General features: G+C 51.2%; 8 protein-coding genes, 1 non-coding gene and 1 pseudogene across 10 annotated transcripts; 7 read left to right on the top strand and 3 right to left on the bottom strand.

The window, feature by feature from the left end:
• Window positions 1–527: 527 nt before the first annotated feature.
• Window positions 528–1,663, top strand: BC939DRAFT_478359 (nucleophile aminohydrolase; the record flags this gene model as incomplete). Its single annotated transcript, XM_051558758.1, has 5 exons — window positions 528–623; window positions 720–914; window positions 1,011–1,121; window positions 1,236–1,294; window positions 1,396–1,663. The coding sequence occupies 5 exons, from the start codon at window positions 528–530 to the stop codon at window positions 1,661–1,663; spliced, it is 729 nt and encodes a 242-aa protein (XP_051410810.1).
• A 257-nt stretch (window positions 1,664–1,920) lies between these two features.
• On the bottom strand, window positions 1,921–2,593 carry BC939DRAFT_504431 (uncharacterized protein; the record flags this gene model as incomplete). The annotated part of the gene is made up of 4 exons (XM_051560526.1): window positions 1,921–2,017; window positions 2,119–2,210; window positions 2,324–2,355; window positions 2,497–2,593. 4 exons carry the CDS (start codon window positions 2,591–2,593, stop codon window positions 1,921–1,923), a joined length of 318 nt encoding a protein of 105 aa, XP_051410809.1.
• Window positions 2,594–3,474: 881 nt separating this feature from the next.
• Window positions 3,475–3,547, bottom strand: BC939DRAFT_t120 (annotated as a pseudogene). The gene has a single exon. The product of its transcript is annotated as a tRNA-OTHER (tRNA).
• Window positions 3,548–3,660: 113 nt separating this feature from the next.
• On the top strand, window positions 3,661–3,732 carry BC939DRAFT_t121. Its single transcript has one exon. It is a non-coding gene; the product is annotated as a tRNA-Asp (tRNA).
• Window positions 3,733–3,829: 97 nt separating this feature from the next.
• On the top strand, window positions 3,830–7,075 carry BC939DRAFT_208127 (uncharacterized protein). The gene is made up of 4 exons (XM_051550674.1): window positions 3,830–5,870; window positions 5,981–6,527; window positions 6,650–6,931; window positions 7,031–7,075. The coding sequence occupies exons 1-3, from the start codon at window positions 3,899–3,901 to the stop codon at window positions 6,792–6,794; spliced, it is 2,664 nt and encodes an 887-aa protein (XP_051410808.1). The 5' UTR covers window positions 3,830–3,898; the 3' UTR covers window positions 6,795–6,931; window positions 7,031–7,075.
• Window positions 6,928–9,441, top strand: BC939DRAFT_478356 (uncharacterized protein; the record flags this gene model as incomplete). Its single annotated transcript, XM_051558757.1, has 5 exons — window positions 6,928–6,931; window positions 7,031–7,137; window positions 7,506–7,518; window positions 8,449–9,166; window positions 9,273–9,441. 5 exons carry the CDS (start codon window positions 6,928–6,930, stop codon window positions 9,439–9,441), a joined length of 1,011 nt encoding a protein of 336 aa, XP_051410807.1.
• Window positions 9,442–10,261: 820 nt separating this feature from the next.
• On the bottom strand, window positions 10,262–12,078 carry BC939DRAFT_455830 (uncharacterized protein). Its single transcript, XM_051556246.1, has 2 exons — window positions 11,493–12,078; window positions 10,262–11,289 (listed from the first exon to the last, which is right to left on the bottom strand). Exons 1-2 carry the CDS (start codon window positions 11,626–11,628, stop codon window positions 10,520–10,522), a joined length of 906 nt encoding a protein of 301 aa, XP_051410806.1. The 5' UTR covers window positions 11,629–12,078; the 3' UTR covers window positions 10,262–10,519.
• Window positions 11,527–12,359, top strand: BC939DRAFT_208098 (uncharacterized protein). Its single transcript, XM_051550672.1, has one exon. It carries the CDS (start codon window positions 11,748–11,750, stop codon window positions 12,273–12,275), a length of 528 nt encoding a protein of 175 aa, XP_051410805.1. The 5' UTR covers window positions 11,527–11,747; the 3' UTR covers window positions 12,276–12,359.
• Window positions 12,360–12,830, top strand: BC939DRAFT_208110 (uncharacterized protein). Its single transcript, XM_051550673.1, has one exon. The coding sequence runs from the start codon at window positions 12,444–12,446 to the stop codon at window positions 12,780–12,782; it is 339 nt and encodes a 112-aa protein (XP_051410804.1). The 5' UTR covers window positions 12,360–12,443; the 3' UTR covers window positions 12,783–12,830.
• Window positions 12,827–15,962, top strand: BC939DRAFT_478354 (uncharacterized protein; the record flags this gene model as incomplete). The annotated part of the gene is made up of 5 exons (XM_051558756.1): window positions 12,827–12,846; window positions 12,904–14,033; window positions 14,163–14,773; window positions 14,922–15,613; window positions 15,848–15,962. The coding sequence occupies 5 exons, from the start codon at window positions 12,827–12,829 to the stop codon at window positions 15,960–15,962; spliced, it is 2,568 nt and encodes an 855-aa protein (XP_051410803.1).
• Window positions 15,963–16,287: the final 325 nt, after the last annotated feature.

Below are 16,287 nucleotides of genomic sequence, written 5' to 3'. Positions count from 1 at the left end.
CTAGCCGAAAACAGGATTGAAGCATCGTCATTTGCTCGCATAGTAATCTTATCTGCCTGAATTTGAAGACAGCATATATTAAACTGAAAGGACGAGACGCGATAGTAGTGCTTGCAACTGTTATTCTCTACTGCGTTCGTCAAATAAAAAATGTCTAAGAAATACAGCAAGCAACAAGGAAAGCGGACGGATGGCACTTGCAATATTACTACTGCTACCCCTCCCCCTCGCGCCCACCAGGGTACCACAATGTGCCTATGCCTATGTCTAATTTTCAGATGTGCCTGAGAAGCCTTGGCTATTGACCAGTCTTCGTAGGATGCATCCGTAGTCGGATGTGCACAAGTGAGCATGCGCGTAGGCAGTCACTGGTGACGTACGTACTGCACTACAGAACGCCCTCTTGCGCGTCTTGTTCGCGTGTTGGAGACAGCGTTTTTATTCCATCACCACTCGAAGACCCTTTGCCTCGCTGCATCAACCCACCGACAGCCTTCTTCATCACAACCCCAGCACACGAATCCACCATGTTTATGACACGCTCAGAATACGATCGAGGAGTCAACACCTTCTCGCCCGAGGGTCGTCTCTTCCAGGTCGAATACGCCATCGAGGCAATCAAGGTACAGCCCTGGACCTTTATCGTGAGAGGCTCTTGAACATATTTTCCCTTTAATGTGGTACTAAAATTGGCTACGCTCATGGATATGTTCATTTAGCTTGGCTCAACAGCTGTCGGCATCAAGACAGGGGAGGGATTGATCCTGGCGGTTGAAAAGAGAGTGACCTCGTCTTTGTTGGAACCAAGCTCGATCGAAAAGATCTTTGAGATTGACGGTCATATTGGATGTGCCATGTCTGGATTGACGGCTGACTCGAGAACCATCGTCGACCATGCACGCATCGAAGCACAGGTATGGCAGGAAGAAACACTCGTCTTTCTTATGTTGGTGTCCGGTTTGACCAGTTACTAACGAAAAGGGTTTTTTCCACTATCTCTTTAATTGTAGAACCATGCCTTTACATACAATGAGAGCATCAAGGTCGAGAGTGTGACACAGGCAGTATGCGACCTTGCCCTGAGGTTCGGAGAGAGTGCGCGAGGAGAGGAGTCCATTATGGTGCGTAACTACGTTTCAGCTGGAACAACTATGAGGAGTACTCAATTGTGAAGACCTTGATTTAACATCAACACTCAATCCTCTCATCTCCATGTTCAACTCATCCTACAATAGAGTCGTCCATTTGGAGTTTCCCTGCTGATCGCTGGCATTGACGAGACTGGGCCTCAGTTGTAAGTTTATGGCTATTTCTATCAGGACACATCGACACCCTTTATTTTCTCGAAGATCTGGCCCATTCTAACCTTCATCTCTTTTGTTCATGTTCATAAAGGTTCCACACGGATCCATCAGGAACGTTTGTGTCATATGGAGCAAAGGCGATCGGATCTGGATCAGAGGGCGCAGAGACAGAGCTGCAGGAGGAATACCACACATCCATGACCTTGGTCGAGGCGGAGACCTTGGCGCTTAAGGTTCTGAAGCAGGTTATGGAGGAGAAGCTGAACTCGACCAACGTTCAATTGGCCTCTGTAACCAAGGAGGGAGGCTTCAGCATCTACTCGGCTGAGAAGCTGCAGCAAGTTGTAGATCGCCTTTAGACGAATAGAAGCTTGCAAAGAGGAACAAGAACGGGTCAAGCTGAACCGAGATACATTCGTTCAGTAATAAAAACAAGAAACTGACGAAACTGCCTCCATGCAACAATTGCACTGTGTTTCTAGATTTCTTTAGTCTTTATTAAAGTGCAGGATCTGCTGTTGCAGAAGCTGCTCTCGTCGCTTATGGCATAATGTACTATTGACGATGAGGAGGGGGGGGGGGAGGGGTGTCTTTTGTGCTGCTCCAGATTGTCGATTTATTTGGTCGCATCCTTGGCCAAGATCTCGTGGACCACATTGACCTTGTCCTGCATAGTCTGTCCAACCTTGTCGGTTCTAGTTCCAATGCGGACACTGTGCACAAAGATACACTTGGTTAGGGAAAGACGGAAAGCGCGGAATTGGTAGGGTGCAATTGCGTAGTGCGTACATCCTATATATCATTCATCCCTTACCTGGTCGAGACGCGTGGGCATCCCATGGCATGAACCGCTTCGTGGCACTCCCTCATGACACGACAGACATCGTCCCATTCCCCTTCGACATTCTAAAGAGCGACATTGAACGCGAAAGCTGCTTTGTGAGATCTTTCTGATTAAATCTATCTTTAATGTCCTTCACTTTGTATCTACTCGCCAATTCTGGCTCGACTGTACGTACTGTTCCATAGGAGTGCATGCTATAGGTGAGGCCTATTTGTGATAAAAAGAGCAATAACAATATGTGTTGGATTAGTCCGCGGTCGATCGAGTGCTAGGTTGTTGTTGCTCTTCGTCAAGGTGTTTTAGTCCGTGGGAAATAGAAAACAGGAATGAAGGAATGAAGTGCATTACCGCTCTTTTCGATGACTCGCTGACATTCGGCAATGTACTGGCTCACCGAGGCGGTGACACCCATGGGGATAACGCAAAAGTCGGCAATGGTGTGCATGGTGTTACGAAAGTGAGGGTAAAAGAGGTGGTGAACGAATGAAAGAAACGCACTGCACCAAGTAAAACGCCCGACCATAGATGTCATGCCCAACCTATGGATGGATTTCCTAAGCATAAAGTCGTATGGATTTCCTACGTTTTTTTTTATTTTTTTATTCAACATGGCCTCCGAGAGAGAACAATCAGTGCTGGTTTCCTAGTGAATAGTCTCTGAGACTTGTGTCTATCTGGCCCTAAATCTTCTAGTGTGGCAGTCGCACCATCTCCAACAACTTCACTGTAACCTCCCTAAGCGTCCCGAGGTCTTTCTCCTGCGATCCGCTCGGCTAGCTGGCAGGCTCCTCACCTGCTAATCTGCCAAGACCATCTCTCCAATTGTAACCTGTACATCTGGGAGATGGTCTTGGTTTCTTGAGAGCACGGAATCCGTTCTACTGGCTTGCGAGCCGAATCCTCTACTATTGTAACATTTCCTCCTCCTCCTCGTCCCGTCTTTCCTCCACCTGAGGTCACTGGATGTGAGCTCAGATTAGCCTATTATAAAGTGGGCCTACTCACTTTTGAACTTATACCTGTAACCCCGGCAGGGGTAGCTAAGACGCATGCTGCCAGTGCAGTGGAATAACTTGTACACCCTGGTGTATAGCTGGGAAGTTCTGAACCAGCGCCTCTCGAAGTCCGGAGGCTAGCGCAAGGGCGAAATTTATTCTGAGCATTTTGTCAAGCGTTAAGGAAGGGGAAAGGAAACCCACAACGATTACATGGGGTAGTGCCACTCAATGTGGGGGTCGCCGGGGAAAGGAAACCCACATAACTGAAGTGGGGTAGTACGCCCGACTCATACTCCAAATAAATTTCTATGCGTAGCACATATTACTGTGCTTTAACCAGGGCTCGAACCTGGTCCCTTCGCGTTACAAGGGAGGTGCCCTGACCAGTATGCTAACTGAGCCATCGGGCTTGTATGGATTTCCTACGTGAACTTTTGTATGGATTTCCGACATCCTAAACCTTAAATAATATAGAAAATATAAATAAATTAAAACCTTGACTTTTATAAGCTTATCCCTGGTAGTATAGTGGTGAGTATCTCCGCCTGTCACGCGGAAGACCGGGGTTCAATTCCCCGCCAAGGAGCTTTCCTTTTGCTGGGCTCGCTGACGGCGAAATGTGCGTCACTTTTGACATTTTTTGCCAACGGACGCCGTCTTCATATTTTTCATCTCTTGCTTCAACCACAGGCACCTCACGCAACATGCACCACGGATAAATGCATTTTAACTGAAAAAAGCACAAGGACTCAATGCCGCGGTATTTAACTGACTGTGCGGCAGCACGCGGGAAAGACAGAGGTCTCAAGCAGCTGGATTTAATGGACGAGGCAGCTACAATCTTGACGGTTAGGCATGAGGCTGAAGAAGCAAAGGCCGAATTGCGGAGCACAGGGCCTCCTTCGAGTCTGCGGCGAGACATTTCACTCATTATCCCATCCATGATATCGACACAGGAAGTTCTTCAGAACCTTGGTCAATACAGCAACAAAGGACACGTTTATTCTGATGAAGACGAGGAAGACCTAGTCCTGGGTCAGCGACATAACAGTGTTCAAAACAGTGCCTCAGCGGCAACCATCTACGATGAAGTGAGTCCCATCATTCCGCCGCTCACACCGCTGCCGTCGTCCCTACCACTGGCAATACCGTCAAAAGAGCGACATGTCACTTCACGCCAGGCTTCTTCACACAAAAGGCAAGCAGCTCCACCACATACGATAAACAGTGGCGATGGCGATGACGACCCTATCATGGACTTTGAGGATAGCGGTGACGACAATGGCATAGTAGACATAAACAGCGTGGAGGATCCGGATCCAATTGTCAGCAGCATATCACCTTCGTTAGTGTCGTCCCCTCGACACCTTATCCGCCAGCCACTTGGTCTCAATGCCATTCGTCCTCTTGGTCCGCCCACATCTCCTAGCCGCCGTTTTGTCATCCCCTCTGCAGCAGCAATCACGCCCGGTAATAGAGGACAGGTCCCGGATTCACCGAGCAAGCGACTTCGACCTATAAGCGAACTTCCGCGCCCCGTCGCACCCCCGTTCTTGCAAATGCAGAGATCTCCTGGCCGTAGAGGTATCCCAGGGTCGCCTTCCAAAAGACAGTCCAAGGGTAGAAAAGGGTCTGCTCATGCAGATGTTCTGATCCAACCAGTAACGGAGGCGTCGGCAGCAAGAACTACTTTATCGCCAGCGCCGAAGAGGACTCCAACAACAAGAGTCAGTGAAATTGCAAGAGCGCTAAAGAATGTGCAACCACCTCCTCTACTGGCTCCACAGCTGCTGCAACTTGCAGAAGAATCAAGACATAGAAAAGATCGCGATCTGTATGAGGACGACGAAGAGCTAGAGCCCAGAGCACGGAAGCGTGGACGACAAGGATTGGATAAAGGGCTGGACCAGAACAGGAAGGCGGCTCATATTGAAAAGGATGCGTTGCCTGTTGCGTCTTCTGGATGCATGGAGCATACTATAAATTCAAGTTGGGCACCGCCATCTTATACGGGTTCTCCAGAGCTGAGTATGAAGGAAGAACCGAAGCTTTCCCCGGTATCGCCACATTCAGCATTAGAAGTCAAGAAGCAGGTAGTGTCGGAAGAATCTCCAGAGAAACGCATTGCACAATCCCCGTTCTTGGTATCACCTCCATCTCCAACTCTTGAAGGGATGCGTCGGATCAAAAAGGAGGAGTCCTCGACACCGCTACTTGGGATGCTGAAAAAGATGTCTGGGTCGCAGTCTTGCTTACCTACATCACATCCCGAGTCGGCGCAAGTGTCAAAGCATCCTCAAGAGCAGTCGTCTCGGGAACTACTTCAACACCCACCACCGCTCTCTCGACAGGATCAATCCCAGGAGTGTCATCAGATGAAATCATATCGAAAAGTACCGCAACAGCAGCGATCTTTGCAGCCGACCAAACCGCATGCAGAAGAGTTCATCCCTCTTCCGACCATTGTTCTGGAACATGTCTCGAAGTTAACACCGATCGACCATATTAAGTGGCCGCCAGCGAAAGCTGGTCGCTTTCACCTTTTTGCGCTCGTTATGTCGATCGGACCCGAGGAACAAATCGTGACCAAAACCGGGCAGGCCTCTGCTAAACGTCAGCTATCGATATGCGATCAGAGTGCGACCTCGTTCAAGCTGGACTTGTGGAGGGACCGCTGCAAGTGGGCAGACATGATTAAGATCGGAGACGTTGTCATGATTACAGGTACAACACAGACGCAGATGCAGACGCAGCGTGTGTTCTTATTCTCTGTTGGTGTGCATAAATTACCTCCTTTAACCTGGTTTTTTTTTTCTTTTTTTTTTTTTGTGCAGACGTGCAAACTAAAGAGTATAGACAGAAAGTAACAGGAAGTACAAGTGCCTGGTCAAAGATGTCAAGGCTCGACGGTTCCCTTCTAGCATCCTATCAAGGGCATGTCACCACCGAGTCCTGCCTAAAGATTCTGATTGAGAAGCGCCGCGTCCTTGCGCTGGATCTGCTGGACAAGGACAAAGGGATCGCGCGCGATCCTTCGTTTTACCTAAGCCTGGGCTCGGTTCCTGCTCAACTGGGCGCTACCTTTGGCGCGACAGGTGCAGCTCTTGTAGAACAGGGAAAAGGGTGCGTCCAAGGGCGTGCGCAAAGAGGTAGCAAAGCTGGAGGGTCAGAGCTTTTGTCACTGCTGTCGACAGCGTCGATGGTGGCCCCGCATATGAATATATCCTCGAATGTATCCGCGCCAACGCCTCCTCAATTCCTCACTGGGAGCTCTATAAGGGCGAGTGTTGTCTTTCGGATGCTGAGGGTCCCAGGAGACGAGAGCCAAGGATGGGAGATCGGAGCTGTTATGTCCAGTGGTCGTCTTGTTAAAATCCAAAGGTAGGGAGACCCGAGGGCGTTTTTTTGTTTTTATTTTTTTGTGGACAGAGCGATGTTGACGTTGCACAACTGAATACTTGTGCTAAAAAAAAAAATGCGTCTACCTGACTTTACATCCTTAGCCAAAATACATTGCCGTGGATAAAGGACGCGTCGCCGGGGAAGTTGCTCCATTTCTTTGGGAAATTCAAACAGGGTTCTGACATATGTAAAGTGAGGCTGGCTCTGTTTACAGTAGATGCTATCGTGATGGTTCACATCATCTGACAGGTTTTGTACAGTCCACATAGATGCCGAGTCAAGAGAACCGTACTGTCTTTCGGAAGGATGGGGAAATTCTGCAAAACAAAGTGATCCGCGGCACTTTGCTAGCATTCGATTGCTGCACGAGCACGACTTCATGGGTAAGTCGGTCGAGAGGAGAAAAAAATACAGGCAGGGGTTTTTTGACATGACCAAGGTTGTACAGAGATCTTTTTCGCTTACGGCCATGTGTTCATTAGGCGACGCTGTCTTGGATGCCTATATCTTATCAGCCAGGTTCCTGGATTTTGCTATCGACGGACCTGAAGACCAAGACATGTTTGGATTCATTCAGTGCTATTGTACAGTATGTCACACCGCTGCTGTGTCATCTCCTCAGAACCCCGGGATCTTCTTTTGTCCCATCTGTCATCTGGATCCTCAAAACAACCACCGGTCGTGCGAATGGATGTATCCGGCACTCGAACTATCGCTCGGAGACAAACCGCGCGTGGGGGCGAATCTCTCGGCGGAGATGCTGCAGTTGCGCTGTCAACATGAGATTGGAGACCAAGTCTTTTTGTCTGTACCCGCGCGCAGGTGGATGCAAAGTCAGGGCGAGTTTTGGAAATCGAGGGCGAGGTGGAAGCGGTTGTTGGGGATAATGAATAGTACTGGTGTTCAGCGTGATGATGAAGGGCAGGAGATGGAGTCTGGAATGGACATGTGGAACAGGATTCCGCAGAAGGTACGGGTCCGTGTTAGGGTGGGCGTCAACATGATGGCAAAGGCGCTCAAGGTCGACTACCTGTGATCGGTCCTTGGTTAGTGGATCCTGTCTTTCCGGCGGACTTTTCTTTTGTTTTTTTTTTGTTTTTTTTACCGATGGGGAACGGCGTAGGTTGTGTTCAGATTCGGTCGAAAGGTCATGTTTGCGTATTGGGTCATCGTACATGACCATGGACTGCAGCGCTGAATGTGTAGTGGCTGCAGTGGTAAAGGCACGTTAAACGAGGGTCATTCCCAGAGTCTTTTGTGCAACCCGATGGCATGCACACCTCGCCCGTCTCATCTGCTTTTACGCGTCGAACCCTGTTCGTAAGGCGCAGGGCGTCTTTTTTTTCTGCACCGCCCAAAGAATCCTATTTTTAATATTTTCTGCGTACAAACGCGGAATGAATGGGCAGTTGTCCCCCAGCCCGCCGCACGCACCCCCTCCCCCCTGTAGTTCGCCCCTGTCTGTGGTGTGCCGACCGCGGCGCTGCGATATATACCCCCCATCCTCCCCTTTTTCTTTTTTCTTTTCGCACGCGTCTATCTTCTCTCCTTGGTAGCCCTAGACCTCGCCCCCCTCTGCATCTATCGCCAGCATCCTCGTCCATTTCGACCATGCAGAGCCCCCCAATCCACCGTTCCGAGTCGCAGGAGACTGAGGATCAGCAACACCTCACACGGCTCGCCCGTACCCAGAGTCGGGTCGATCGACTCCAACAACGCGCCCCCTCCCCTTTGCGTATCCCTCACTCCTCGCACAACACCGCATCCCCTACTACACCCGCAGCCGCCATGCAGCCACATCTCGCGCCCACGAGTACTACATCTACAGACACACAGGCACATGTACAGCCTGACGCGCAGCGGAATCAGGAGGGATACATAATTCCACGCCCTATGTCAGTTCCCTCGCGTGCCTCCACGCCGACACCTCCGCTCCCAAAACGACCCGATAGAGTGCAGTCCCTGTGCCTGGGATCTCTCAGCGATCGCGCAAACTGGCGCATTAGCTCGGCTACCCTACTTGAGATCAGTGTCTTGGACGACCTAGACGACAACTACAAGAATAACAATGAAGGACGAACAGGTGCTTTGCGCGATGTGGAAGCCGTAGCAGAATATCTGCGGAGTGACAACGACAAGGAGTATCGCCAAAGGGGTGGTAGCCCAGTCTCTGAGTCCAAATCCTCTCAACAGCAGAACGGACCGCCTTCGCCACATTTGCTCCAGGGCCCCGAGGCGGCATATCAGCAGCAGTTGACTCGGCACACTCGACAGGAACAGATGCTCAAGCGGTCATCCCAGGTCATCCCAGTCCATCATAAGCATCAGAACCAGCGGCAGTTGAAGCACAACAATAGAGTCCCGTCCCAATCAACGATCGGTCCTGAACATCAACACACCAAGGAGAGGCCGGAGAGTAAAGTGCTGACAGAGGAAGAAATAGCAAAGCTGGAGATGTTGTTCCAGAAGAAGAAGGTACTGCATGAGCGATTCGATGACATAGGTGCTAGCTCGAGCACCGATGACCTCTTGTCGTCCACGGCAAGGTACTCTGGATACGGCTGCGGCGATGGAGAGCGTGCTTTGAGCGCGAAAAAATCCTGGATGGATCGACCAAGGTAAAAAAAAAAAAAAAAAAAAACGAATGCGTGAGAACGCTAGGAGTCGTGTATCCAAATGATCGCTAGACGCTGACATTGCCCTTGATTTCTAATGATCTTTTAGTGGCCCCATCCCGCTTGGTTTTATGGTCGGACTGATCTGCGCCTTCACTCTCGTCTACAACGGCGTCCTCAGCGCCTTGGTCTTCCAAGCAAGTCGTTTCCCAGATGGTAAACCCCAAACATTCAAGTTACAGTCTTGTCTATGTCATCGTGTTCGCTGGACTAACTGAACGCTTCATTACCTCCCGTACAAAAAAAAAAAAAATACGAACACAGATACCAACCTCCTAGTCTTCATCTTAAGCATCATCTTCATTTTCACCACGGTCCTTTCTTTATTCGGCTTCCTTGTGTCCTGGAAACTTTCACGCTCCGCCTCGAGCGCGCGTACAACCTTCAGCCGCGCACCCCAAGTACTATTCAAGACCTTCCATCTTCTTTTCCTCCTAACTACGCTCCTGACCTGCGGCGGAATGCTCGGCTGGCTGGGCCTGAACAAGTTCCAGACCGGAGCTTGGGATCGTATGTACCTCAGAGCATCTGCGACAGCAACTTCTACGGCCGCAGCACTGAGATTCGAGTCACTGCTGGATCGAGACGCCACAAGCCCTGACTTGTGGATCATCAATCCTTGGGGTTGGATCGTGGCATTCATGGGCGTATGCTTGATTCAGATTTACTTCTGGATCTGCCTGGTCGCGTTCGGGAGGAGGACGCGGACTGAAATTGCGAGGGAGAGGAGGGAAATGGAGCAGACGCATCGGAATGATCTGAAACAGTGGTATTGATTGAATGGCGGAGGAGAGAGGCACTGAACTGTGTATATAATTGACATGTTGGTAATAATAGTAATAAATACCCTGCATTCATAAGTAACATTGTATGATCTGCGCAAAAAAACACGTTGTCAACTATAGATGGCCTGGCCTTTACGCGCCCGTTCCTGTGTCACCCTCAGCGCTTTACAGATTCCATCAATTCGACAGCAAATGGATACATATATCCCTTCCTCCAGATACCAGACAGAGCAAGGGATAAAACTGATAGAATAAAAAGAGTTTACTGGCATTCCCGGAACCAATTTCGCCACTGTTTTATCAGCTGGATTCGGATAAATGAACTTTGATCCACTTAAACTAATAACTGCCATCCATTTGTGTTCCTCTGGTCTCGACGCATTCTCCTCCATCTATAAAAGCAGAGCAGGACACCCGCAAATGGAGACGGTATCCAGCTCCCAGTTTCAGCTTCGACTTTGACAAAAAAAACCAGTCTTCGCAATCTCTAAAAAAATACACATACACATATCTACTCAACTCTTCTCCATTTCTCAACAATGTCTCCCATGTACAAGTCCCTCGCTGCCGCATTGGCCATGATCCTGTCGCTCTTCCAGATCTCCAGTGCTGCACCCTGCGTTGGAAGCATGTGCTCCGGACAAGATGGTCTCACTGGTGCTGACCTTTCTGCCGTCGTCGGTACCCCAGGATTCGGCTCCGGTGATTTGGCGATGAACAGCATGACGAACGTACCGGTCGCGCCTATTTCGATCGTCCCCGAGACGGACTTCTTCCCATTGAACAATGTCCAGCCGGTTGTGAATGTTCTGCCAACGGCCGTGAATGATTTTTCGGGTTGGGGCGACTCTGATGCGTATGGGTTGTATGGGTCCTCTGGCCTTGGCATGGCTGGCTTGGGTTTCCCTGGAGCTGGTTTGGCTGGCCTGACTGCCTCTGGAGTTCTTATGGGGGGTATTTCTGGACTCGATAGGACTGGTTTGGCTGGTCCCATGGTTGGCTTAGGTATCCCCGGAGCTGGGATGGGGGTCCTTGGAGTTGGTGCGACAGGCTTGGGTGTTGCTGGAGCTGATTTGCCCGGCTTTGGTCCTGGGGTGTTCGGAGCTGGTTCTGTGACGGGTGCCCCATCCTCGGTGGTGGATTGGGAGCCTTGGGAGCTTTGGTTTAAGGCTTGCCTGGCTCGTGAACCTGGTGAGAGCCGTTTGCATTCATCTGTCCTATGCCGTGTTTGATAGCCTAGCATTTTGTTGGATCTTGCGAGGGCTGTGGGGCATGTAGACTCTAACCATTTGGTATAATAAAATCGCGCCTTATTATTTTCAGTGTACATGTACGTATCAAAATGTAATATTGAAGGAGATTAAAAGCAACCCATAGAAATGGCACTAGGGATGAACAGGGGGATGCTATCCTCATTAAAGTAGGGGGCTAGCATATACACTGGAGTGGTTCGTTCTTTGACAACAGCGGGGTAATTGGGGTACCTTTTGGTTTATATACCCTGTTGCCCCTGTAGAGAGCGCATGGGCTAATGCGAACATCGGCGGGCGGGCGGGAATACATGTAATGCGACATGAAAAAAATTGCTATGCAGGCCATGGTTTGCGTGGGCAAAAACATAAATTGGCGCGGAGTGCTGAGGAAATTACATTACGGAGCAGGGTATTGCAGTGCGGTGAATATGACCACATTGGGTGGTTCTGCACATCATTTTTTTGCATCTGCTTGGAGCTAGCTTGATGGTCGAGGGCTCAACGGGGGCAGGATGTGTTCTGGTAGCAGATCTCGATGCCGATGCTAAGCTGCCAGGTCGGAGAAGACGTCTCCACAGGAACGAGGGCCGGATGAAGGGCTCGGAGGACTCAAGGGGGGAGGAGGCGCCCAATCGGCCGAGGAGAAGAGAGAGGACGCGACCTTTTTTCCTCTTGGGAGCAGTTGTTGATGAGCTCCGTCCTGGCCAATTGTGTGCTTTCGTTGACAGGCGGGTTGTGGAGCTTATTTCTTTTTTCTTTTTTTCACACTTCATCAACTCCACCTGCCGCCATCATCCTCGCCCCACTCCACCTCCCCTTCCTCCTCCCCTTCCTCCCCTCCTCCCCCTCCTCCACGCCCCTTCCCTCCATCGCTCCTTCTGTCCTCTTCCGCTCCGCCTCCTGCCATTCTCCTGCCCCTCCCCACCCCATCTCCTCATCTCCTCATCCCTTTCCCACACACACCTCGTCTCGCCACAACTGCATCATCTGGTCTGGACTCTGTGCTGTCCCTGACAGGACCTCGATTCTGCACACCCTTCCCTCTCTCTCTCTCTCTCTCCCGCGGCTGGCTTGCGCTTAGCCTTGCCCCGCCCAGCTCATCTGTAGTCCCCAACGTCTCCCTTGGGTGTCTCAGGCCACCTGGATCCATCCTCTTCATCATCAGCACTCCCGTCTCGACCAATGTATTCTGGAAAACGCACCGACTCTGTTTCATCGGCCAGCGAGCAGGGCAGCACACATCACAGCAACGGATCGGGCTCGCTCATGCCGCCTGATCCCAGCCGACCTCGGTCATCGTCGAGCTCAAAGGCGTTGCTGACTATGGCGTTGATGGAGGCCCAATCTGCGGTGCAGCTGGATAATGCGAACGACATTCCCGGGGCATTGGACGCCTACCAGCGGGCGGTGGCGCTGCTGGGCAGGGTCATGGACAGCAGCTCCTCTGCAGACGAACAAGAGCGGCTCCGGACAATCGTAGGTGGCCAGACTTGTCCTGCGTTTCATGTTTTTCCCTGTTGATGATATGACTACGAGGATGGCACTGACAGCATTCGTCTCCTAAAATGGCCATGGGATATCCAATGTAACCTGTAACTTGTACCCGCCATTGTACCTCACAGCACGACTCGTACCTCTTCAGAATCCACCTCCTTTCGACCCCTCCAACCCCGACAACGCCCTCGGCACCTGATGCTCACTATCCCGGCCAGCACCTGCCCCAGTCTCTGCCCCCGCAACAGTCCCTGCCCCAACCTCCGCGCCAGCCAAACGTAGCACGCTCCCTCGGCCAGTCCTCCGTCGCATCCATCACCCCTGCATCCTCCTCCTCCAACATCTCTTCCCACCAGCAGCCTGCTGAAGATACCGACAATGCTCCAGTCTCTTCGTCTCCTTCTGGTCTGGTCACACAAGGAAATGTGCCTTCTCCACGACGCGTCCGGAAACATGTCCCTGTGCCGCTCCAGCCCACCACAGGACACCCAAACATCCTTCCACCCTCTGAGCCGCGGACACCACGCCAGAGATCGGATTCGACTTCGGCGAGCGAACATGGCAACGCTGGGGTCACTTCTGGGCACGTCAGACATCACACTAGATCACACACAGGAGGATCGACCCACCGCTCAACAGGAGACCTCGTCCACGCGGCAGAGCAGCTCCAGCTGCATGCTCAGCAGCGCATCCCAGGCGTGTCCAAGGTCAGGAGTCGGGACCATCTCGGAGTTCCAATCCATTCGGCCCCAACGGCGCCTCTCCCACCGACACCGACTACCCTCGGCCCTCCCCCGTCTACGCCCCCACCGGTACCTATTCCCCAGCCAGGGCATGGTTCCATGACTTCGACCCCAACGCATTCGAACCCACCGACACCCAACATGAGCGGCAACCACACCTTCATGGGCTCACTGCCGTCATCGCCACCACCAAGGACGCCCTTACCACCTGCGCCTTCGAGCTTTACTTCGCCTCCAGCCTCACCAGCGAATGTTTCGCGGAGAATATCACCCTTGGTGCCTTCTTCCATCTCTCTGCCAGGACAACAGGGTCAGGGACAACAGGGCCCTCAAAAGCCTACTTTACCACCCCCCGAAAGCTCACCTGAGGACGACGAGAAGGCGAACGGAGCAGCTCTCAACAATTTCTATGATGAGGACCTCGTCTCGGACAAGTGGCTGCCCAATTTGTCCTCGAAGGGATTCCCGTCGTCAGAGGCCTCGCTGGACCATTCACTTGAGGATCCATATCCACGCGAGAGGATTACTTCCAAAGGTAAGAAGAGGGGAAGGGTGGTGGGTAGTGCTGTGCTTATCTAAACGAAATGTCGATTTGTTTTGGTGATGATGTTGAATGCTTATGCATACTTTTGTGTGTGTGTGTGTGTATGGTTGACTACACTAGGTTCTTATACTGGAGGGCAATTGGACCAGGTTCGACCAAAGACAACAGCGCAGGATGGACAAAAGACGAGCGAATCTGCGCAACAGCAACAGCTGCAGCAACAACAACAACTGCAGCAGCAACAGGCGGCTCAGCACCAGAGATCATTCTCACAATCATCAACTATTTCTACCCATCAGTCAAGCGCCTCTCAGTCGACAAAGTCACCGTTGGCTGCACCTTTGTACAGTTTTCAACAAGGAAACTCTTCTATGAGCTCATTACATACGCTCGATAACCCTTCATGCAAGCGGATCTCTGATTCCGCTCGTTCGGTGAAGGAGTCGAGTCCACTGGCGCGGTCGTCCGGAGGATCGGGAACGACCAATGGCTCGGGAGCTACTGGATCATCCTCCCCGTTGTCATCATCACCAGCTCGACCAACGGTGCTCCAACATCAGTACAGTAGCTCAAAGCTGAGCACCACCCTGTCGAACTCGAGCTCGGCCTCGCCGATCATGGACAAGGCATGGAGCCCTAGTATGAATAGCAACGGCAACGGTCAAGGCCCTTCTGGAGGAACGACTCTGTATGATGTGATCATGGATGATCCGTTTGCAGGCATGAACTTTGTAAGTGGGAAAGTGGGACATGTGCTGCCTCAGCAATGTATTTTTGTACTTTGTGTGTGTATTTTGGTTTGGTTTGTTTTTTTGTGTAACGAGGCTATTCTCAATAACTTTTTTTTTTATTATTATTCAATAATATTATCCCTCGCAGCCCCTGCCTCCTCCTTTTATGGAACCGCCACCTTCGGACCCTTACTTGCGTTGTTTCTGGCTGATGCGCAAGCTGGAGCAGACGATGACGACGGGAGGATTCCTTACGAAGCGGATGTATGTGCCAAGGGCGATTTGGTATCAGTCACTGGTCCGCCTGCCAGCTGCGGACACGAAGATGAGTGCTTGCCAGACCATGTCGACGCTCCTCAACAAACTGTCGAAACAATATCAGAGCGGTGCGCTGACGCTCTTGGTCGAGGGCGGTCCGGAGGTGGATGGGGAGCGGATGGCGGTCCTCAAGGAGCTGGAGAGTCTGGAAACGGCAGCGCATCAGGTGCAGTCGAAGCTGAGCAAGAAGCTGTCGTTCATTCATCGACCAGGCAAGAACGGCAACCTAACGATCTCGACTAATCAGGGCTATAGCGAGGATATGCAGGGTCCTGTGACGGGCGGGAATGCGAGCGTGTATGGAACATCGAGCGTGTACGGAGCATCGAGCATCTATGGGAGCAACAACTATGAGTGGAATGGCGGTGAGGAGCCGCCGATGCCGACTTCTTCAGACAAGTCCGGCAAGAAGGGCGGCGTATCTGTAGGCGGGAGCAGTTCGGATGCTGGTACCGGAGGACTGAAGAGCCAGTGGAAGAGTTTTTCCAAGACTGTGCAAAAGTCGATTGGAAGCGATAAAGTGTAAGGGGGGCTGCTTTCTTGCGACGAAGCACATGCTCAGCTGAAAAAAGGCCTTTTGCTATGGACAAGTTTGCTAACCTCATTCGCTTCTTGGTTTATCTCTGCTAGTGAGGATACGTCGATGTATACGGAGAGTGTGGTGCGGCTGTTCCAGTCGAGCTACATCCTGGAGTTGATGTTGAGGCATTACAACGCACAGTCACCGTACCAGGTCCATATCCAGATCGTGAACAGGTTACGTCGGCTGTGTGATGTCCTCAATCAGGTTATCTGTGCCTTTGTGGTTCGTGATTTGGGCGAACTCATGGGCAAGTATGTGAAGCGTGTCGGTGCCTGGGTTGCCGATTAATGTAATAGACGATGAGCACTTTTTTTTTTTTTTCTACATAAAAAAAAAAAAGTTGTAATATCCCCCCTCAATCCTCAGTTGAGTCTCAATTGTGCCATGCTATCATGCCATGCCATAACCAATGCCACGCCTTGTCATGGACGCGTTCCTTTTTTTCTGGATGTTCTCGAAGGAGAAAAGGAGAATGGATGGACTGCTTCTGGAATGCGGGTTTCTGTGTTCAAATTGGGAGATGAAAAAATAAACAGGTCCCACTTTGTTTGTGATGATGGAGCGAGCAGCCGGGCTTTAAAATACGACGGTGTTTATTATTATTTTTTGTATC

Source organism: Gamsiella multidivaricata (genome assembly GCF_025024155.1).
Source record: "Gamsiella multidivaricata strain RSA 2152 chromosome Unknown BC939scaffold_45, whole genome shotgun sequence".
In the NCBI taxonomy this organism is placed as follows: domain Eukaryota; kingdom Fungi; phylum Mortierellomycota; class Mortierellomycetes; order Mortierellales; family Mortierellaceae; genus Gamsiella; species Gamsiella multidivaricata.
The sequence above is the reverse complement of the archived record's forward strand: the minus strand, read 5'-3'. Positions and strand labels throughout refer to the sequence as shown.

What these genes read in the sequence shown, in the direction of transcription:
- BC939DRAFT_208110 (XM_051550673.1), top strand. Translation starts at nt 12,444, where the DNA reads ATGTATTCTGGAAAACGCACCGACTCTGTTTCATCGGCCAGCGAGCAG.
- BC939DRAFT_208127 (XM_051550674.1), top strand. Translation starts at nt 3,899, where the DNA reads ATGCCGCGGTATTTAACTGACTGTGCGGCAGCACGCGGGAAAGACAGA. An exon ending in AGACGTTGTCATGATTACAG is followed by an intron (nt 5,871 to 5,980) that starts GTACAACACAGA and finishes TTTTTTGTGCAG; the next exon opens with ACGTGCAAACTAAAGAGTAT. An exon ending in CGTCTTGTTAAAATCCAAAG is followed by an intron (nt 6,528 to 6,649) that starts GTAGGGAGACCC and finishes TTACATCCTTAG; the next exon opens with CCAAAATACATTGCCGTGGA.
- BC939DRAFT_455830 (XM_051556246.1), bottom strand. Translation starts at nt 11,628, where the DNA reads ATGTTTTTGCCCACGCAAACCATGGCCTGCATAGCAATTTTTTTCATG. An exon ending in CAGGGTATATAAACCAAAAG is followed by an intron (nt 11,290 to 11,492) that starts GTACCCCAATTA and finishes CCAAATGGTTAG; the next exon opens with AGTCTACATGCCCCACAGCC.
- BC939DRAFT_208098 (XM_051550672.1), top strand. Translation starts at nt 11,748, where the DNA reads ATGGTCGAGGGCTCAACGGGGGCAGGATGTGTTCTGGTAGCAGATCTC.